Source organism: Nycticebus coucang, chromosome 3 (assembly GCF_027406575.1).
Source record: "Nycticebus coucang isolate mNycCou1 chromosome 3, mNycCou1.pri, whole genome shotgun sequence".
Lineage (NCBI taxonomy): Eukaryota > Metazoa > Chordata > Mammalia > Primates > Lorisidae > Nycticebus > Nycticebus coucang.
Window position 1 is genome coordinate 53,295,121 of NC_069782.1, and position 23,715 is coordinate 53,318,835.

General features: G+C 41.6%; 1 protein-coding gene and 1 pseudogene across 3 annotated transcripts in view; one reads left to right on the forward strand and one right to left on the reverse strand.

The window, feature by feature from the left end:
- The window catches only part of MYRFL (myelin regulatory factor like), a 158,842-nt gene that overhangs the window by 66,333 nt on the left and 68,794 nt on the right, over positions 1-23,715 (reverse strand). For all 3 annotated transcript variants that reach the window (XR_008379010.1, XM_053585944.1, XM_053585945.1), the window contains exons 6-10: positions 18,625-18,769; positions 6,519-6,714; positions 3,500-3,576; positions 2,195-2,305; positions 471-561 (exon numbers count right to left, since the gene is read on the reverse strand). Coding sequence is in view for 2 of the 3 variants with exons in the window: in XM_053585944.1 (XP_053441919.1) it covers positions 471-561; positions 2,195-2,305; positions 3,500-3,576; positions 6,519-6,714; positions 18,625-18,769 (620 nt within the window). In the remaining variant the exon portion in view is untranslated. The remainder of the gene's footprint in view (positions 1-470; positions 562-2,194; positions 2,306-3,499; positions 3,577-6,518; positions 6,715-18,624; positions 18,770-23,715) is intronic.
- LOC128582246 (chromatin accessibility complex protein 1-like) lies at positions 22,325-23,570 on the forward strand (annotated as a pseudogene).

Sequence of the window (23,715 nt, forward strand, 5' to 3'; positions counted from 1 at the left end):
AGAGAGCTGGGTTATTATCCAGGCTCTGTCGTTCACAAACCATGTGACCATGGGTGAGTTACTTGGCCTCTCAAGCTTCGCTTCCTCTGGGTGTAAAGAATATAAGTAAATGTACAACAATGTAAAACAAGGCCATATATAAATTATTTAGCTCAAGCTTAGAACATTGGTATTTGGGGAGGTGTGATCCTGTGTCGTGGAGGTTGTCCTGCATGTTGGAAGGTGTCAGCAGCACTCCTGGTCTCCACGCACCAAGTGCCGGGTGTGAAAATGTTCCCAGACATCGCCAAGTGACTCTTGGAAAACAAAATGGCCCCTTGTTGAAAACCACCGTGTACAAACTAAAACAATAGTTTCTGCTCTTACTGTCATCATCAGAACATACTTCAAGCATGCCCTTGGAAATTCAAATTCTGCCTACGAGGGAGAAAAGCATGTGAGATTGAGAAAAGTCAGAAAACTGAGCTTACCCTGACAATGATCTTTTCCGAGATGTGGGCAGACAGCAGATAGAGCTGGTCCTGGTGAGCAGCGTACAGTCCAATCACCAACATGAAGTATCTAGTTCAGAGACAGCAGACCAAGGCCAACACATGAAGGAGTGGAGAAATAATTTATGCAATCAAATGCCACCCAACAGTTAATCAATGGCGAATTTCCTAGATGAGTTTGCTTATTTAAAGCTTGCCTTTTCCCTTTGCTCTAAGTCATGCCCCCAGTGAAACAAGAGAGTCATTGATTCACTTGCTAGATTCTGTGTGGGGCCTTTGCACAGTGGGAAGTAAGTGTGAGTGGTTTTGCAGGCCCCAAAGCAATGGGAAAGCAGCCCTCCCTGGGGACATATCCCAGTGGCAGCCTGGGCTCAGCACACCTGTGCTGAGTCAGCACAGACTCCGTACTGCATTTCTGGGCCCTCACAAACACAAGAAGCCACCCAAGAGGTCCCTTTGTTCAGAGCCAAACACACTACGTGACCGAGAATGACCCAGCATGGTCTGCCCCACCACACTGGATCCTTCCCACTCCAACCTGCTCTTGGCCATGTATTCTGAGCCTTCAAAATCCTCAGGTCTTAACTCTAGCCTGGACCTCACCTCCAGTTACTCTCAAGCCAATTTTTATCACTATTATTTCAGTGGCTTCTTCACACATACCATTGATGAGATAATTTTAAGATTAGGCCATTTCTTAAAAGCCAAAATAAAAACTATCACTACCAGGGAACCTAAGAACTACATGAAAAAACTTCACCAGCTCCCTCTCTAACACTGTAGAGTCTCTCCAACTCACAGAGGGTAAGTTTTCCCCATATCTGAAAGAAATTTGTAATAGTAATAATTGTTGTCATCATTAAGATTAGCTACCACTGAGAACTCAAAAATGTGTCAGATACTGAGCTAAGTAGTTTATCTATAGTATTTTATTTAGACCCCCAAAACAACCATAGGAAAATGCATCTCAGAGAGGTTCAGTTACATGCCTAAGGTCACCCAGCTAGAAAATGCCAGTATCAAATACTCAAACTCAATTCTGTCCAACTCCAAAAGCTATGTTCTGAAACCAGGGGTTCTCAAACTCCAGCATGCATCAGAATCGCCTGGAGGGCTTGCTAAAACATCAGTTGCTGGGCCCCACCTCCAGAGTTTTTAATTCAGTAGCCTCTGATGAGGCCCAAGAATTGCATTTCTAACAACCATCCAGATGTTGCCATCTCTGCTAGTCCTGCAAAAACACTTTCAAAACTGCAGGTCTGAATCAGGAAGGCAAGTTTTGGGGGTTTTCTGTTTGTTTCTTTGTTTAACCACAAAAGTTATAGCAGAGCTTCAGGGCTCAAAACATTATACGAGCAACCAGCACAGTTTGGGGCAATGCAGTCCTTCGTCAGCCCTCAGATGGCAGTGAGATTACCACGTGGTCTCTCCAGAGAACCACAGAGGGAGTCAGGGCAAGTGGAGTTAGGGCTGGCCGGGGGTCGGCACTGTGGGGCATGAGGGCGGGAGAAGACAGACATCCACAGGTAAGGGAGACATGGTCCTGAACTGGGAGAGTCAGTGAGGGCAGGAGAACAGTTTCGGGAGGCCCAGTGTGCCAGCTGGGAGGCGGGGGTGTGGAGGAGGGGAGAGGCCCCAGGAGGACATGTTCCGGTCAGACAAGGTCCCCGGCCACCCTGCGGCGTTCACAGGAAAGCCAGTACCTCTGGTCAGGATTTGGTTTTCCCTTCTTTCTCATATTATTTGCTGTGGTTTTGCTGAAGTGCAATCGTCCCAGTGTTACTTTGGTGACCTGGTCAGCCAGTAGGTCGACTCTAAAACAAACAGTAGAAATACCAAGAGACTGTCAGAGAACTGAGTCCCCAATCACGTTTAATCCCTGTGTCGCCTCTCAAGGATGCCCAGGCCCCAGTTTTCATCATGCTGCAGAAGATGGTTTATTCTAGTCACAGATTATTAACCAATACCCACAGCTTGGCCAGGAGCAGCTGCTGGGCAGGCCACAGAGCAACACAAATGGTGAGACGCGCTCACTCACCACATGTAGGCGCTGTCACCTCCACACAGAGGAGAAAAGACATTCCTGCTGCTGAGGGCACTGCTGTGCCTGCAGGCACCTCCTGCTGGAGCAGTCTCTCATCAACTCACACATCTGCCTCCTAGAGGCACCCCCCAGAGAAGGCCACACACAGCCTGCTGGGCAGGGGATAGCCAGATGCACCAGGCAAGTGGAGTGCTGTGTTTGTACAAGTGGCTTCTGCTCAGTGGGTCCAGGCTGTGGGACCAACTGGGGTTGACTCGGGGTGAGAACCACTGAGGCATCTCTGCTGCCTCCCAGACAGGTCAGTCTGAAAGGAAACTTCCCTTCACGTCTCTCTACACAGAGGACTATGGCTTGGGCTGCCATGATCCTTCGGATTCCACCAGTAGTAGGTGCTTTCTGTCTTGGAACCTACTCAGCCATCTATCAATGTTGCTCAAAGAATAAGAAGTAATGAGATCGTACGCACAGCATGGATCCAGAACCTTGAAATTAATTCAATCGGCACCATGCCAATTTAAATGAAAAATGAACGGGAAGATCTAGCCATAATCTATTCAAGGCACCAAAGTTGTTAGTGAGGTTTTTAGCAAAAATGTTAGTAATAAACAATTATAAAAATAATGGTGATTTTTAAATGGATCTTTTAATAGAGCATTTTTGGTAATGCTTTCCATGCATTTTAACAACTTTACTTTTGTTAGTAAACATATGTTCATAATATTAACCAATTACTACTAATTTCCTTTTATAATTTTTTGTAGGTCTTGCTATGTTGCCAAGCTGGTCTCAAACTCCTGGCCTGAAGCAAGCCTCCCACCTCAGCCTCCCAAAGTGATGGGACTGCAGACATGAGCCTCTTGAATTAGATTCTCCAGTGGATTTCATTGTAAATAGGCAAAATAAATTAGGTGATTGCTCTTATTCCCAAAACATTCATAAAGGAATTCAGAAAAGAGATTCTTACTTAACAGGATTGAAAATGTTTTTGCTCCTATCTGCTTGGGACTGTTCAATAGCAATTATTTGATTAGTGGCTTCTACCTGTAGGGAACAACAAAAAAGTAAATTAATTACTTAATTACTTTATTTATAAAAATACAAATTAGTAAAGAACATTCAAATACTTAAAAAGTTTTCTAAGGCACTGAGCAGGAGGGCAAGTTATAGCCAGTCCCCGAGTTACAAACGTCCAACCGACATATGACTCACACTTATGAACAGAAGCTCTTAGAGCTAATAGATAATCATACCTGTTCCAACTTACATGCAAATCAAATTTAATGCAACAACAAACCTACAGAACCTATCTCATTCTTCACCCAGGGACTGTCTACAGAAGACAATGGTCCCTACCTTAAAGCATTGTACTGTTGGTGAGAAAATAAATAAATATGTGTGAAATTAAACAACAAAAGCACAAGACAACAGAATGTTTCAAGTAAGTGTTGAATATTGAGTGGGCTAACAGCTGATTAAAGCATCAAGAGCAAAACATCAGAGCAAAGCTGTTCTAAGGACACAAGGATGCCTTCACTCATTTACTGAGCACCTATTATGTACCAGGCACTACTCTGGGCATGAGGGGTAAGAAGTGAACAAAATTGGCCGGGTGTGGTGGCTCACGCCTATAATCCTAGCACCCTGGGAGGCCGAGGCCGGTGGATTGCCCTGAGCTCAGAGGTTTGAGACCAGCATGAGCCAGAGAGAGACCCCGTCTCTACCAAAAAAAAGATAGGTATTCTGGCGGGCGCCTGTAATCCCAGCTACTTGGGAGGCTGAGGCAAGAGAATCGCTTAAGCCCAGGAAGTGGAGGTTGCCATGAGCTGTGACACCAGAGTACTCTACTGAAGGCCACGAAGTCAGACTCTGTCTCACTAAGGAAGGAAGGAAGGAAGGGAGGGAGGGAGGGAGGGAGGGAGGAAGGAAGGAAGGAAGGAAGGAAGGAAGGAAGGAAGGAAGGAAGGAAAAAAACTTTAAAGTAAGAAGATTGAAAGCAGAATTAAAAAAAAAAAAGAAGTGAAGAAAATTAACAGCCTCTCTGCCCTTGGAGAGCCTCCATTCTACTAGAAGTAAATATACATGGCAAACAATATAAATAAATAGAATATATAAGATGGTATTTATTAGGCACCTGTTATATACACTTCTTGTTGTTCTGTGAATAGCAGCAAGGTCATGTGGGACCAGGCCCACAATCTACAGCTTGTGAGTGTTCACAGTGTAATCTCCTTTCTGGAAGGCAATTGGGCAGCCTGTATCAAGAACTTTAATAGCATTCACCTCTTTAATGTGTGAAGTCTCTGCTGTGAATTTATCCTCACGTAAATGAGGATTCACTGCAGATGTATTAGCAATAATAAAAAATTGGAAATATCTAAAACTTCTAATAATAAAGGAATTAATAGGATGCATTCCTATAATGGAACACTATTTCATCATGATTATAAATATTTTTATAATATACAATTGTATCATGTAATGTTATTGTTCACAATATAATATTAGCAATATAAGATTAATTTTAATAACAGAAAAATTAGGCTATCGCATAGTGGATCCCAAATATGAAGGAATTATAATCTCTTCTTCATACATTTCTATTATGTTTCAAACTTTCAGCAATGAACTTATATTATTTCCATAATAAAAACAAATTTTTGGCTCAAGGAGTAGCGTGCCGACCCCATTTACCGGAGGTGGTGGGTTCAAACCCAGCCCCAGCCAAAAACTGCAAAAAAACCCCCAAAATAAATTTGTTTGCTTCTTGTTTATATTTATTTTGTTTGTTTTATTTTTGGTTTGGTTTGTAAAAATATAAGTAGAGTCCAGAGAGGGGGAGGAGGGAGGGTGACTGGGGGGGGTCTAACCTACTGTGCACAGTGTGGAGGTGTTCCCCCAAGTGAAGGCTCAACTACAACGTGAACTTTACCTTAGAAATGAAAACAACATTACCTAAACATTTGTACCCTCATTTTAATCTGAAATTTAAAAAAAGAAAGTATAGAAATTCAGTGCATCTGGGATGGTACTTTTATTGATCAGGGTGAGAAAAATTCAACCTCTACCAGGTGTGAAGGCCCCCTCCCCCTAACTGGGTTCCTACAACAATCCGTGGAGGGAAGGCAGAAAAGAAAAAAGGAGTTCAGTTTGGTGCAAGAGCATCAGAGATGTACAGCAGGACAGTCTCATTTCAGGAGACTCAGCAGCACTTCCCCCAGGTTAGCCATCAGGATGAAACACGCAGATAATCAATGCCTCTCCCTTAGGGAGCTCAAGATGACGTCCTCCGTCAATAAATACTTTTGACCACCAGGAAGTCATGCAGCAAGCATTCTAAACCCAGGTCTATCATTTACTGTCTTGGGTGAATTGTGTAACATTACTGGACTTCAGTCTCCCCCTCTGTTAAACTAAATTCTTGATTCCTTAGCTCTTTTTGGAGTCAGAGACCTCTTTGAGAATCTAGCAAAAATTATCATTCTACTGAAAATATACCAGTATCAATGAAGAATAAGTTAGGTGACAGAAGTGCATGATTTGCACACTGAAATGACACAGTTTGAAGTGATGCTGTACCATTTCCCAAGCCCAGGCTTAAAGAATTGGCATCTTCCACTGCCGGTGTCTGGGAACACCCATTCTTAGAGCCCGCCCACCATACTCTGAGGAAGCAGAAGCTATCTCAGAGAAGGCATTTGAGCTCCAGCAGAAGCCAGCTCCAGCAGAGGCCAGCCAGCCAAAACTTGCCAGCCATGGGAGTGAGCAGTCTCCGAAATGGCCCAGTTCAGCTGCACCACGGTTGACTCCTGAACAGAGAGGCATTTTCATAGCCAAACTCTGACCATGTTGCACATTTTTGACCCCAATAAAGGACTGTCACTATTATAAGTCATTTCATTTCGGGATGGTTTGTTACACAGCAGTAGACATCTGGAACACTTAATCATGTTGACTGAAGTAAATGAACTAAATAAAAAACATACCTTAATTCCAAAAGCTTTCAAGTAAAACATTTCTATTGGCTTTAGGCCCATTTGCGTTTTAACAAATTTTGGATTTCCCCAAACTTGGATGTGGATGGTTATCTGAAAATGGTTCTTCTTTTGACAAACAAAAGCTTCATCTGCTGGTGAAAAATTAAATCCTTTGTCTGTTACAACTCTATAGCCCACATCAGGTCTGGGAAAAGAGAAGCCAGGAAATCGATTTTACAAATATTTTCTACACATTTCTTTCATGAATAATTTTAATTCCATAAACATTTCAAGAAAATACTTTGTGAAAAGTGCTTGTTCTATATTTAATCAATTGATTTCTTGAATATTTACTGAAAATAATGTTTTGAAATACAGCTGGCTGTCTCCTAGCTTTCTAATTTCTCACAAGGAGGAGGTATAGTTCTAACCAAGTAGAAGCCTGGTTTCCTCAGACTGCCTTTCCCCTTCCCGCTTTCTAGACCTTTAATTTGACTCCACACTGCAACAGAAAGATGTAGGCTAGACACTTAAAAGTCCACACATTATGCAGACTTGTGAAATATTTGGGATAGAATTAATCTCTTCTCTTACAAAAAGTCTCTAAATTTCATCAGCAACACTGAACTCAAATAATCACCCAATGAATAAAGATTCAGCCTATCGGCAGCCATATGGAGAATAGGCTGGTCACAATTATCAGAAACAGCTTTCAAACCCAGCTAGCCACAGCCAGTCATGCTACTTATTAGAAACCTGTTTTCACTAGAATTTGGTAATTTACTTTTTATTCTCCCAATTAGGTAAAAGAACTGAAAACCTAGTATAGTGGTTACTTCTGCAGAAAGGAAGGGGATAGTTGTGGGGTGGCTAATCAGACTTTTTTGTTTTATTTGTTTTATCACTGCTATTTTCATGTGTGTGTGTGTGAAAGCAGGCGGGGGCCAGGTTTGAACCCCTCACTCCCAGTGCACAAGGCCAGCACTCTCATCACTGAGCTACGGGTGCCCAGCCAGTCATTGTTATTTTCAATAGTCAGACTTTGTGTATAAAGGTGGACATAATCCAAAATCTGAAATGCTCCAAATGCTCCAAAACCTTTCTGAGTGCCAACATGACAGGCAAAGGTAATGCTCATTGGACCATTTCAGATTCCAGATTGCTGCATTAGGTAAGTTAATGCTTAACTGGTAAGTATAATACAAATATTCCCCAAATCTGAAAAAAAAACACAAATCAGAAACCCTTCTGGTTCTCAGTATTTCAAAGTAGCAAAACTCATCCTGTAATCTGTTTAATGAAATAGTTTTAAAATGTTAATACAAAGAAAAAATATTAAATGCATAACATTATCAGGTAGAGAATATAAAAGTTGAAAACTACCTTGGTGAATTTTCCCACATATGCTGAAGATATGAAGCATGATTTTTGATTCACCAAGGTTCCTAAATGTAAGTTTTTTTCTCAAGAAAGAAACTCTTCCCAGGACTACAAGCAGAGGCACATGGCGCTCACCGCTGCTGTGCAGATCTTTGCACTGGCTCTATAAAGCTTCTATAAAGAACAAGAGATTCTAGACTTGGCTCTTATTCCAGAAACAGAAGCTATGAATGGGTCTCTTAGGAAAAGAGTTCATGTTCTTTGCAATTTCAGTACCTCCCCAATGGATCAAATTACTGGGTCATTGATTACCCTCAAGAAGCCAATCAGTCAAATGCTCCACAATCAGTGTCAGCCAGCAGCAAAAAGGAAATCCATTGAATGGAGAACTTAATAAAGACCACATGTCTGATGCCATCTGGGAATTTCCTTGTTTTTTCCTCAGATGCGCACTTTATTTTATTAAGTCATAAATACATAAATCATGTATACATTAATGTATTTATGAGGTACAATGTGCTGATTTTATATATAATCTGGAATCCTTACATCAAACCGCTTAACATAGCCTTTACCTCACTTACTTATTGTGTGAAGACATTTAGACTCTACACTTAATAGATTTCACATGTATCCTTGCAATATGCACCATAGGTGTGGTCCCACCATTTACCCTCCTTCCATTCAACCTCCCCTCCTCCCCTCTCCCTCCTTCATCCTGGGCTATAGTTGTGTTTTATCTTTCATAGGAAAGTGTGGGTGATTATAAATTGGTTTCATAATAGTGCTGAATACACTGGATACTTTTTCTTCCATTCTTGAAATATTTTACTAAGAAGAGTATGTTCCAGCTCCATCCATGTAAATATGAAAGAGATAAAGTCTCCATCTTTTTAAGGCTGCATAGTATTCCATGGTGTACATATACCACAATGTATTAATCCATTCATGCGTCAATGGGCACTTGGGCTTCTTCCATGACTTGGAAATTATGAATTGGGCTGCAATAAACAATCTGGGGCAAATATCTTTGTTTTAAAGTGATTTTTGGTCTTCTGGATACACACCTAGTAGAGGAATTGTAGGATTGAACGGCAGGTCTACTTTTAGATCCCTAAGTGTTCTCCAAACTTCTTTCCAAAAGGCACATATTAGCTTGCATTCCCACCAGCAGTGCAGACTTGTTCCCTTTTCTCCACATCCATGCCAACATCTGTAGTTTTGGGATTTTGTTATGTGGGCTACTCTTACTGGAGTTAGATGATATCTCCAAGTGGTTTTGATTTACATTTCTCTGATGATAAAAGATGATGAGCATTTTCTCATGTGTCTGTAGGCCATGCACCTGTCTTCTAGAGAGAAGCTTCTGTTCAAGTCTCTTGCCCACAATGAAATGAGATCGCTTGTTCTTTTCTTATTAATAAGTTTGAGTTCTCTGTGGATTCTGGTTATCAAACCTTTGTCAGAGACGTAATCTGCAAATATCTTCTCCCATTCTGAAGGCTGTCTCCTTGCTTTATTTACTGTGTTCTTGGCTGTGCAGAAGATTTTTAGTTTGATCAGATCCCAGTAATGTATATTTTGTGTTGCTTCAATTGCCCAGGGGTCTTCCTCATAAAATATTCTCCCAGGTCAATTTCTTCAAGTGTTTCCCCTGCACTCTGTCCAAGAATCTTTATAGTTTCATGTCTTAAGTTTAAATCTTTTATCCAGTAAAAGTCAATTTTTAATAATGGTGAAAGGTGTGGGTCCAGTTTCAATCTTCTACAAGTTACCAGCCAATTAACCTAGCACCATTTGTTAAATAGGGAATCTTTTCCCCAATTTATGTTTTTGATAGGCTTATCAAAGATCAAATGACAATAAGTGTCTGGGTTCATCTCTTGGTTCTCTATTCTGTTCCATAACTCTACCTCTCTATTTTTGTGCCAGTACCATGCTGTTTTGATCACTATAGATTTATAGTATAATCTGAGGTCTGGTAGTGTGATTCTTCTTGATTTTATTTCTGAGTAATGTCTTGGCTATTTGAGTTTTTTTCTGATTCCATATAAACAAAGTACTATTTTTTCCAGATCTTTAAAGTATGACAGTGGTGCTCTAATAGGGATTGCATTAAATCTGTATATGGCTTCGGATAGTGTGGACATTTTAACAAAGTTGATTCTTCCCAGCCATGAGCATGGTATGTTTTTCCATTTGTTAATTAACATCTTCAGCTATTTCTTTTCTCAGAGTTTCATAGTTCTCTTTACAGAGATCTTTCATCTATAGCAAACCCACAGCCAATATCATGTATTGAATGGAGTAAAATTGAAAACATTTCCACTCAGATCAGGAAACAGGCAAGGTTGCCCATTGTCTCCACTGCTTTTTGACATTATAATGGAAGTTTTAGCCATCACAATTAGGGAAGAAAAGGCGATAGAGGGTATCCAAATAGGGTCAGAGAAGATTAAACCTTCACTCTTCACAGATGATGTGATTTTATACATAGAAACCCCCAGGGACTCAATTACAAAACTCTTAGAAGTGATCAAGGGATACAGCAGCGTATCAGGATACAAAATCAAAACTCACAAATCAGTAGCTTTTATATAAAAATAGTCAAGCTGAAAAAACAGTCAAAGACTCTATTCCTTTTACAGTACTGCCGAAGAAGATGAAATATTTGGAAATTTACCTAACAAAGACCATCTGGGAATTTCATATGGACTCAGGTTTCTAGAATTAATCTGCTAATGTGCTTATCTAAAGCTTAGATAGATAAAAGTATATACATTTTATAATGAGGGTAATAAGAACTACCTTGGTTGAAAGAAAAGAAATTTTTCTTTATGATACTCCAAGCTTCACTGTCAAAAACTCTGAAGGAAGGTCAGGCTTCTAGTTTAGATATGAACATGAGCCTGAAATTTAAGGATGAAAGCCGAATCTGAATCAACAAACAAGACTTATACTGTTGAAGATTATTCTGAACATCAATGTCTGATGATAGGAATCTATTTACCTAAGAATGACAATTCTGCTTTTGATATCAAAAGTTAAGTATAAAATTAACTAAACTGACTTTTAAAAAGCTCTTTGATAATACAGAGCTTAAAATACCATTCAAAAACATTGATACATGTTTAATGCGCTACCTTTATTTTTCTTACATAATTTAGGGGAATGGCATTTTTGTAACAAATTAGACATAACTATCAAAGAAAAGAGCAGCGCTATTTCTGTCTCAGTGATGTAAGTAATGAAATTGGGAGGGCCTGAATTCTACTCTGGATCAACACCGCCTTCCGTTTTTGCTTAGGAAAAGTGAATTGTGGCTAAACTTTCAGAATAAATTTGCCTCTGCACTGTTGAGTTGATACTGGCTGTGTTCACTTTCTCTAGATCATTGGAGCACAGATGGGAGGTTCAAACAAACCTAAAAATCTCTTTAAGGAAGAGAACTGGAGGAGATTAAAGATGGCGGCCGAGTAACAGCTTCCCTGCAACTGGGAACAGCGAATCTGGGGAGACAAGACTCCAGGCATCTCTGGCCGGTGGGATCTGCCTATAATCATCCCTTTGAGGATACAGGGAGCCAGCAAGGGACTTCTGGACCCCAAGAGGAGAACAAAAACAGTGGAAAACTGGCAAGTGGTTGCGTGTGTTCCATCGACCTAATCACGCTGGCGACCGTAAACACAAGCAGCAGTGAGACTGCAAACCGGAAAGGCCTTACCTGTGAACTGTTTTGGTGATCTTGGACTTGGCACTCAGTTGAACTGCCTTGGGGAGAGCTTGAGCAAGAGTGTGGAGAACTTCCACTGAGCTGGGCGCAGGAAGCCATTGTGAAAGAACTGCCCCGGCAAGCTCCGCCCTCAGGGTCTCAGAGCAAGGATTGGGCGGGTCAAAGTAACCTACTGACTGAGCAGCCTAAAGGCAGGGACTCAGCTGCCTTACAGCCTTAATACTTAGGGGCAGAGTGATACCGTTTTGGCACACTGGAGCCTTGGGCTGTTGCCCTGGGTAGAGTGCCGTGATGTCACAGCTCATAGCAACCTCAAACTCCTAGGCTTGGTGCCTCCCAGACCTCCATAACAGCTGTGCAGTGACCCCCGAATGGTGACCCACACCCACTGGGCCTCCACATTCCCTGACCAGAAACTGCAGGAGCCACGCAACCCTGCGTCCTCCCTCCTGTGTCCTCCAAGCTTCCACACTAGCCCGTTCATCTGGACAGGGACTCAGGTAGCTGCATACCCGTTGGAGCCCTCCCTGCCTCTGCGCAGTGCTCTTCTCCTGGCCAGAGACTGCTGGAGCCTTGGGCTCTCTGTGCCAAAGTCACTGGGTGCCTTGCACTCCCAGAACAGTGCGCACCACCCCCAGCCCTGTTGTTGGATCCGGGTGTGTCACAAACCGGAGCTGCTTCAACAACCAGAACTCCCTAGCTAGAGCAGCCCCAGAGGAACTACACAGGGTCACTCCATACAAAGATCCAGCAACAATAGAGTGATCCCGCTGGGGTCTAATCTTGGAGAGACACATCCCCAACTCTGAGGACAGCCAGAGGCAATGGTAAAAAACAATCATGAGGCAAAATCAACAGAAAAACTCTGGCAATATGAATAATAAGAGTAGATCAACTCCCCAAAGGATCAATGGGGCAGAAACAGCACAAGACCCCATGCACAAACCAATAGCTGAGATGTCAGAAATTGAATTCAGGATGTGGATAGCAAAAAAGATCAAATTAGAATTCCAAAAGTTATCTCAAGAATTCAACGGATTCAAAGACCAAATGAACAAAGATTTTGACACACTGAGACAAGAAGTTGCATCCCTCAAAGATCTGAGAAACACAGTAGAATCCCTCAGTAACAGAATGGAGCAAGCAGAAGTAAGGATTTCTGACATTGAAGACAAAGCATTCGAACGCTCCCAAACCCTCAAAGAAGAAGAGAAATGGAGAGCAAAAACAGACTACTCTCTCAGAGAGCTCTCGGATAATTTGAAGAAAACCAATATTCGTCTTATAGGGATCCCCGAAAGTGACGAAGTGGCTTCACAAGGCACAGAGTCTCTTCTCCATGAGACTATGAAGGAGAACTTTCCAGACATGCCAAGAGATTCCGAAATTCAGATAGCAGACAGTTTCAGAACTCCAGCACGACTCAAACCAAATAAGACATCCCCCAGACACATCATAATCAATTTCACTAAAGTTAATATGAAGGACAAAATTCTGAAAGCTGCCAGACAAAAGAAAACCATTACCTACAAGGGGAAGAATATCAGAATAACTTCAGATCTCTCTGCTGAAACCTTTCAAGCTAGAAGAGGATGGTCATCGACTTTTAATCTCCTAAAACAAAATAACTTTCAACCCAGGATCCTGTACCCAGCTAAACTGAGCTTCATTTATGACAGAGAAATTAAATACTTCAACGATATTCACATGTTGAACAAATTTGCCACAACTAAACCAGCTCTCCAGGACATTCTTAGACCTATCCTCCATAAAGACCAGCATAATCCTCCACCACAAAAGTAAACCCACCCAAGAAATTTTTGATCAAATGCCAACTTCCACAGTCGCAAAAGGATTAAAAATGTCCACCGGTCTCTCGAAAGGCTTATCAATACTCTCAATTAATGTGAATGGTGTAAATTGTCCTCTAAAGAGGCATAGGTTGGCGGACTGGATACAAAAACTCAAGTCAGATATCTGCTGCATCCAAGAATCACATCTTACATTAAAAGACAGATATAGAGTTAAGGTGAAGGGATGGTCATCTATATTCCAGGCAAATGGAAAGCAAAAAAAAGCAGGCATTGCAATCCTGTTCGCAGACACAATAGGATTTAAACCAACCAAAATAATTAAGGATAAAAATGGACACTTCATATTTGTAAAAGGTAATACTCAATATGATGAGATCTCAATTATTAATATTTATGCACCTAACCACAACGCACCTCAATTTATAAGAGAAACTCTAACAGACATGAGCAACTCAATTTCCTCCACTTCCATAGTAGTTGGAGATTTTAACACCCCTTTAGCAGTCCTGGATAGATCCTCCAAAAAGAAGCTAAACAAAGAAATTTTAAATTTAAACTCAAACATTCAAAAATAAATAAATAAATAAAAAATAAACTCAACCATTCAACATCTGGACTTAACAGACATCTACAGAACATTTCATCCCAAAAAAACTGAATACACATTCTTCTCATCAGCCCACGGAACATACTCCAAAATCGACCACATCCTAGGCCACAAATATAACCTCAGCAAATTTAAAAAAAAAAACAGAAATTATTCCTTGCATCTTCTCAGACCATCATGGAATAAAAGTTGAACTAAATAACAACAGGAACCTGCATACCTATACAAAAACATGGAAGCTAAACAACCTTATGCTGAAGGAAACATGGGTTATAGACGAGATTAAGAAGGAAATCACCATATTTTTGGAACAAAACAACAATCAAGACACGAATTACCAGAACCTTTGGGATACTGCAAAGGCAGTCCTAAGAGGGAAATTTATAGCACTGCAAGCCTTCCCAAGAAAACGGAAAGAGAGGAAGTCAATAACTTAATGGAACATCTCAAGCAACTGGAGAAAGAAGAACACTTCAACCCTAAATGCAGCAGAAGAAAAGAAATAACCAAAATCAGAGCAGAATTAAATGAAATTGAAAACAAAAAAAATATACAACAGATCAATAAATCCAAAAGCTGGTTTTTTGAAAAGATCAATAAAATAGATAAACCTTTGGCCAACCTAACCAGGAAAAAAAGAGTAAAATCTCTAATTTCATCAATCAGAAATGGTAATGATGAAATAACAACAGACCCCTCAAAATTCAAAAAATCCTTAACGAATACTACAAGAAACTCTACTCTCACAAATATGAAAATCTGAAAGAAATCGACCAATACCTGGAAGCACGCCACCTACCAAGACTTAGCCAGAATGAAGTGGAAATGTTGAACAGGCCTTTATCAAGTTCTGAAATAGCATCAACTATACAATATCTCCCTAAAAAGAAAAGCCCAGGACCAGATGGCTTTACATCAGAATTCTAACATTCAAACGTTTAAAGAAGAACTAGTACCTATACTACTAAACCTCTTCCAAAATATAGAAAAAGAAGGAATACTACCCAGCACATTCTACGAAGCAAACATCACCTTTATCCCAAAACCAGAGAAAGACCCAACAAGAAAAGAAAATTATAGACCAATATCACTAATGAATATAGATGCTAAAATACTCAATAAGATCCTAACAAACAGAATCCAACAACACATCAAAAAAATTATACACCATGACCAAGTTGGATTTATCCCAGGGTCTCAAGGCTGGTCCAATATACGTAAATCTATAAATGTAATTCAACACATAAACAAACTTAAAAATAAAGACCATATGATTCTTTCAATTGATGCAGAAAAAGCTTTTGATAATATCCAGCATCCCTTCATGATCAGAACACTTAAGAAAATTAGTATAGAAGGGACATTTCTTAAACTAATAGAGGCCATCTACAGCAAACCCACAGCCAATATCGTATTGAACGGAGTTAAACTGAAATCATTTCCACTTAGATCAGGAACCAGGCAAGGTTGCCCATTGTCTCCATTGCTCTTTAACATTGTGATGGAAGTTTTAGCCATCGCAATTAGGGAAGAAAAGGCGATCAAGGGTATCCACATAGGGTCAGAAGAGATCAATCTTTCACTCTTCGCAGATGATATGATCGTATATCTGGAAAACACTAGGGATTCTACTACAAAACTTTTAGAAGTGATCAAGGAATATAGCAATGTCTCAGGCTACAAAATCAACACCCATAAATCTGTAGCCTTTATATATACCAACAACAACCAAGCCGAACAAACAGTCAAGGACTCTATTCCTTTCACAGTGGTGCCGAAGAAGATGAAATGTTTGGGAGCATACCTAACAAAGGACGTGAAAGATCTCTACAAAGAGAACTATGAAACTCTAAGAAAAGAAATAGCCAAAGATGTTAACAGATGGAAAAACATACCATGCTCATGGCTGGGAAGAATCAACATTGTTAAAATGTCCATACTGCCCAAAGTAATATATAACTTTAATGCAATTCCTATTCAAGCTCCATTGTCATACTTTAAAGATCTTGAAAAAATAATACTTCATTTTATATGGAATCAGAAAAAACCTCGAATAGCCAAAACATTACTGAGAAATAAAAACAAAGCAGGAGGAATCACACTACCAGACCTGAGACTGTACTATAAATCCATAGTTATCAAAACAGCATGGTACTGGCACAAAAGCAGAGAAGTAGATGTCTGGAACAGAATAGAGAAGCAAGAGATGGATCCAGTTACTTACCGTTATTTGATCTCTGACAAGCCAATTAAAAACATTCAGTGGGGAAAAGATTCCCTATTTAACAAATGGTGCTGGATAAACTGGCTGGCAACCTATAGAAGACAGAAACTGGACCCACATCTTTCACCATTAACTAAGATAGACTCTCACTGGATAAAAGATTTAAACTTAAGACATTAAACTATAAAAATACTTGAAGAAAGTACAGGGAAAACTCTTGAAGGAATCGGCCTGCGTGAATATTTTATGAGGAGGACTCCCCAGGCAATTGAAGCAGTATCAAAAATACACTACTGGGACCTGATCAAACTAAAAAGCTTCTGTACAGCTGAGAACATAGTGAGTAAAGCAAGCAGACAGCCCTCAGAATGGGAGAAAATATTTGCAGGTTATACCTCTGATAAAGGTCTAATAACCAGAATCCACCGAGAACTCAATCGTATTAACAAGAAAAGAACACGTTACCCCATCTCAGGGTGGGCAAGGGACTTGAAGAGAAACTTCTCTAAAGAAGACCGACACAAAATCTACAAACACATGATAAAAAGCTCATCATCCTTAATCATCAGAGAAATGCAAATCAAAACTACTCTGAGATATCACCTAACCCCAGTAAGAGTAGCCCACATAACAAAATCCCAAAACCAGAAATGTTGGCGTGGATGTGGAGGAAAGGGCACACTTCTACACTCCTGGTGGGAAAGCCCACTAATCCGTTCCTTCTGGAAGGATGTTTGGAGAATACTTAGAGACCTAAAAATAGACCTGCCATTCGATCCTATAATTCCTTTACTAGGTTTATACCCAGAAGACCAAAAGTCACAATATAACAAAGACATCTGTACCAGAATGTTTATTGGAGCCCAATTCGTAATTGCTAAGTCATGGAAGAAGCCCAGGTGCCCATCAACCCACGAATGGACTAGCAAATTGTGGTACATGTACACCATGGAATACTATGCAGCCTTAAAGAAAGATGGAGACTTTACCTCTTTCATGTTTACATGGATGGAGCTGGAACATATTCTTCTTAGCAAAGTATCTCAGGAATGGAAGAAAAAGTATCCAATGCACTCAGCCCTACTATGAAGCTAAATTATAGCTTTCACATGAAGACTATAAGCCAACTATAGCACAAGACTATGGGGAAAGGGCCAAGGGAGGGGAAGGGAGGGGGGAGGTTTTGGTGGAGGGAGGGTAATGGGTGGGGCCACATCTATGGTGCATCTTAGAATGGGTACAGGCGATTGCACTAATGTACACAGCTATGATTTAACAATAAAATAAAAAAAAATCTCTTTAAATAAGAGAACAATTACTGTGAAAACTTGATCAAATTGGTGCATGAAGCTGGGAGGCATTAAAGGTTTTAATTTAAACAGCATCCATATTCAAGACAGAACACTCCCCAAAAGAAAATCTAATGAGGCTAAAACTCAAACTCAAGACCTATGGACCTTCCATTTCTTTTCTAACTGCATATAGTGGAAAAGAAATAAATTCATGAATTTCAATGATACAATTAACAATTATTTTCCTTTTGCCTCCTGTTAAATACACCAAGTCCCAAGGCTGATTAATTCCGTAGATTTCAAGGAAAGTACTTCTTCCTTCTAGTCCGTCCAACATAAAATTCCTAGTGATGAGCTTTGCTATATTTGAATTTGGAAAAAATGAAGAAGGCCTTTAGGTCTTACAGCCGAATATTTCTCATTCCATAGTTTATTTGTTACTTGAAAATCCTATTGTTTAACCAGTAACATTTTTTAGCGTTTCACGAAAGATTTATAACTAATGAAAATTCTAGAAGATTTAGGTAGGTAAGTTATAGCCCAAGGAATAAAGAAAAGGTTTGAAGGATGTTTAAGGGTAATAATGCATGAGTCAACATTTATTTCATAAAACCATAATGTCATAAAAATAGGGTAACACTTCTCCAGTTTTAGGATATTTTCTATAATTAGATTTCAGTCTTTTAATGCAAAGAAACCACCTACTATGCTTGCTGCCTGGTGTTTTGTCAAAGAGCTTGGTGGTGAGGGGCCAACAGCTGAATGTGGCCCCAGAAAGTCTTCAACAGCATTGTAAATTAACTGCAAGATTAGACGTTAGTAATGCAGGGAATCTCCATTTTCCAGGTTTTAGTTTAAACGGGGCATGTGATCCCAGAAAAACTTCCTCTCCCTTCATTGCTGAGAGGGTAAATTACAGTGGGAGAGAATCACAAGTCTGGCTCCCTGAAGGCCAGAACTCACGCCCCAGCCATTCATTCATCAGGATCAAACCCTCCTGGGAGTTAGTGCCACTTCCTCCCCTCACTCTCCAGCCCACCCTAAGGCGTTGCTAAGGCCACTTACAGTTTTTCGTAGCAACTGTTTAATAAGCTGTGCCAGAGCACACCCTGGTACGGCTGCCACTTCAGAGCAGGAGAGCCCTGGTCCACAGGCATCCCGTTCTGTCCCTCACCATCATGGCTCTGCCCCTCGCCACTCCTACTCGGCACTGCAAAGAAACAAGTGGGTGAGACCCTTTCTACAAGACTATTTCTCCCAGACTCCCAGACAGCAGCATGGAGCTGCTCAGTGGGCCCCGCATGGGACAGAGAGGCCCCGTGGAGAGGGTTAGTGCTAAGGGGAGGAGGTGTGCTGCTGGCCACTGTCCCTTATCTGGCAAAGAAGCAACTTGGGAGCAGTGATCTCACAGGGAAGGTGGTGCATGCTTGTTGGAAACTTCATCCCCCATATCTATCTGCTCTGCTTCCCGCATAGCCTTTCCTCACACCCAGTCTATGTGGTTCCAGTGACGTCCACTGCCAGTGCCAGAAGGGCAGGAGACCCTGCTGACCAGTCAAAGGACATCATTCAGCGTTTGCATCAGTGATCACACAGGGCTGAATGTGCGGCTCAGTCCAGTCCACACACACAGTGGATCACAGCACTTCAGGAAATGCAGGGCCAAAGATGTTCATGCCTTTCCAAGTTTGAACCCATGAGACACATCCCCGGGAGCTGCTGGCACCATGTTGGCGTGTGAGGGAAGAACCCAACTGGAAATGAAGCCTTTAAGCAGAAGGCTGAGTTGAGAGTGAAAGGCACCCAGTCCTGACAATGTGTTCTGAGTTCTGGGGTCCGATCCTAAACTCTTGGGTTACAAAAGCCAGTAGTAGATCCCTTGGTGTTGTGTGTGTGTTGAATTTTCTTTGTTTGTTTGAGGCAGTTTGAGGTTTTGGAGTTTTTATTTGTTTTCGTTAATTACAATGAATAAATTCTAATTTTTACAGGCTTCTTGTAGTACCAAGACTCTGTGGTCCAACTAGCTTTTTGAACATAGAGGAGTTATTATTCACTTAAAGTATTACTTTCCTCAACTGCAAAGTAGAAATTAAAAACATGTGTCCTGCAGTCTTGTGAAACTGCACAAGCGAAGAGTATAAGGTAATAAAAGGGGAGGCCCTTTCAGAAGCTGAACCCAAGATAAAGTAACAGAGAAGACCCTGTAAATGTGTGGCATCAACTACATGAAATTGCCACTTTTGGATGTCAACAATGGTCAAATCATAGCAATTTCACATGCGCAACCTACTATTTTTGCATGATCTTTGCAAGTTGTACGTCTTCATTTGAGTATCCCTTCCAACCCATACAGTTCGACCTTGGATAACTTTCATGTAAAACGCTATTGGTACATTTATCATTTTCCTTTCTTTCTCAGCCCCCTACTGTCTCTCATGCCTGACACCAGTGGGGAAAGCGAACTCGGGGACATTCAAAGACCAGGTGCAGGCCATGGGCAGTGGCTCAGGGCAAGGACACCAGTTCCCTCCAATGCCCACTCAGCTGCAGCTGGGAAATGCAGGAGGCAGGGGACGGATTGGTTTTTCTCATCTAAAACTTCCTGCCTTTCTGCTTCCACTAATGATTTCCTAAAATACATAAATAGAACTGCTTCAAGTCTCTTTTCATCCCAAATGTCACCAAAAATGTTGTGGTATCACTGTTAAATGACACTAAACAAAACATGAATTATTGTTGGTTTTTATAAAACATCCATTCATTTTGAAAAGATTTAGCAAAATCCAGGAAAACTTTTTTCCCAGCTAGAACCCCTGTAGGTGAGCAAAGCAAGGAGCTCCTCACACCTTCACTTGTCCCTAAGTTACCTGGTCCAAAGTCTCTTTCAAAAATGAAAAAGAAACCCTTTTGTGGTTATCCTGCCTGCACAAAATTCAGAGAAAGGGAGAAACTAATTCTTCCTTCTTTGCTTTCTTTCTTCTACAATAGAGAGAGGATCAAGGAAGGGTTAAGAGCTTGGAGTTCAGGATCAAGACAGACCTGGGTTTGAACCACAACTCTACACTGCTTTTAGGCTGAGCCACCCTAGGAAAGTGATTTAAGCTTCCTTAAAAACTGAGCCCCAGTTTCCTTGTATGCAAAATGGGAAAACCCTACGACTCCTGTTAGGGTTGCTGGAGCGTTCATTGAGGTAACGTCCGTAAAGCGCAAGACACAGTGTCTGCCACCAGTGAGAACTTAGACAGTGGTGCCTCTGGGAATTACTAGTGGTAATGTCAGTAACACTCAGGGACTTGCTTATCCCTAAGAAGCCTTGGGAGATGCTTCTGTTCTAGGTCCCACAGCACCCCATCAGTTATTTGATGTAAAATAACCAGTCCATACTCCTGACTCAGCACCAGCTAACTCAGGCCCTTTCTTATTCGAGCATGATGGCAAACTTGATGTGCCCAGATGTGCAGCCAAAAGCAACTCTTCTCCTCCAGACAGTAATGCAGAGGTTGGACAGGAAGCAGGCAGCACTGTGCTCAGGGATACCAGCATTGTCTGCCCTTTCCCATCACAGCAGCAAAGGTACCAGAGCAGCTGCTCCAACAGCGTTGACAGGTGTGGCTTCCCTGGGAGATGAAGATCAGCTGATGAAACCCCAGGGACTGGAAAATGAGGCCCAGGCCCACAGTGGGATTCCCGCACAAGCTTGAGCCTAAGGCTGGCACTTAACAACACCATCGCTGACACCTGCTGCTCTGAGTCTATCTGCACCAGGGCACTGTCCCAGACACAGCCCATAGCATTTTATCACTTCATTAAACTACCTACAGAATTCTTTAGGTCAATAAACCGAAGAAGAGTGCACAGATCACAAGTGCACAATTTTATACTTCTTCATAAAACGAATCCTATGCAACTATCACTAGATCAAGAAATAGGACATTTGTAACCCTGCAGGACCCACCCCCAAATCTCCTCCTAATACTATGTAATTACTCTCTGCCCAACACTGGCCGCTATCCTGAAATCCACTAATAACACTGAAGAGTCTACAAAAATAAAATACTGTGGTACAATACGTGTATTTATGTCCTGGCTTCTTTGGTCCAACCATGTTTATGAGGTTCAGCCATTACGCAGCCAACAGCAGTCCTCTTTTTCATTTTCATGGCCTTGTCACACTTTGATGGCATCTGAGATATTTTCATGTTGTATTATAAATAATGCTGCATGGACGTTCTTAGGCCCTGGGTGGGCGTGTGTACACATTTCTGCTAGGTGCGTTCCTAGGGGTGTAATCACTGGTCGTGGGATGGGCTTTAGCAGACACTGCCAGGCGTATTTCTGAAGTGGTTCTGAGGTAAGGATTCTTTTTTTTTTTTGCAGTTTTTGGCCAGGGCTGGGCTTGAACCTGCCACCTCCAGCATATGGGGCCGGTGCCCCACTCCTTTGAGCCACAGGCGCCACCCTGAGGTAAGGATTCTTAATCTCATTTAGCATATGTGGGAACTGAAGTTCAAAGATCTGAAATAACTATCCCAGCATCACAGCTGTGAAATGGAAGAGGCAGGATTCAAACCTCCGCCTTCCTTGCTGCTAGACTGAAGATACCATGAGAAAATCACCAGAAGAGAGAAGCTGGAGGAAGGCAGCATGTGGCCCACGTGCCTTCAGACAAAACTGACAGCGGCCATTTGAATGCCTTTCAAAATATTGACATACACCTTACTTAAAAAAAATCTTGGAAATGGGTAAAGTAAAAATTATTCTCGATTTGATAAAAAAAAAAAAGTTAGGGGGACACCGGCTCCCTGAGCCGGCCGACAGATCAGGCCTCCAGCTCGAACTCGGGCTCTTGGCTGGCGCCGCCCGGGCGGGGTGGGAAGATGGTAAACGTGGTTGTGGGCAAGGACAAGTGTGGGGAGCACCGGCTCGTCTAGCTGCCCCTATCCCACATCTGAGTTATCATGAAGAGCTCCCCGGAGGGGTCCAGCATCAACCAGGAGGCACTGGTGCTCACGGCCAAAGCCACGGAACTCTTTGTTCAATATCTAGCCACCTATTCCTGCAGACATGGCAGTGGAAGGGAAAAGAAAGCACCGACTTACAGTGATTTAGCAAATACTGCAGAGGAATCTGAAACTTTTCAGTTTCTTGCAGGTATTTAGTTTTTGTAACATTCTGGTTAAAAAATTAGTTACTATAACTTTTTTTTCCTGTTCTCCTTTCACTGAATGAGACATTTTGCTGCTTTCTCCAGGTGGCAGAGTTTACCATAGCTTGGTTCAGGAAGATATTTTTAATCTTCTCTATTTGAATGTGTAATGTGCTGCACTTAGAACTATAACAAGGTCAACAAAACGCACAGGATGTGGTTGGCCGGGTGAGAGGCAGCCTCTTCCCTGTCCGGATTCTCCCCACCATTGTCCGCTAGGCCCCAGTAACAGAGTTAGTAGTGCTTGCTGCCCACGCAGCAGGCCCACAGCTAAAATGATCTTAAGTCTACCCGTGGGGCCAGCCCAGCCTATCTCAGGTTGTGGAGTGTTGATTACAGAAATATTGCATGGAGCGCATTGGTTTATGGTCAGTGGAAAGGGAATAAGTCTATGGCATTAGTCAGGAGACAATGCTGGTTTCTGTGATAGTTCACCCAGAAGAGTAGCCTGAATTTTGTCTTGTTTTGGAACATGTTATAAGAGGTAAAAGCAGGAACTAGTACATTTTGAAATTTGTATTACTGTATTTATAGTCTACATAACCAATTGTTGATGTAAGTTTTATGTTTTTAAGATATATTACCAAAGAAGATTTTAGCTAGTAAATACCTGAAAATGCTAAAAGAGGAAAAGAGGTAAGATGAGGAGGAGGAGGACAACGATGATGAAAATGACGACAAAGCTGAACCCTAAACCAGAGTTTTAAAAGTCAGCCTGGTGAGGAGACTCCGGGGTCAGCACAGTTGCTTCGGCAGAAGTGTGGCTGTTACACCTTTATCTCTCTTCCTTTTAAGAGACTTCCAGTTTATTGTATCCTTTCCTGGCTAAGATCAGCATCTCAGCACCTACACCATAAACAGTCCCAGGGGAAGTGATCCAGACAGCGTCCTCTGAGAGGGCATCGCTGCAGGGGGAGGTAACTGAGAAAGTTGCCGGGACGGTCGGGCAC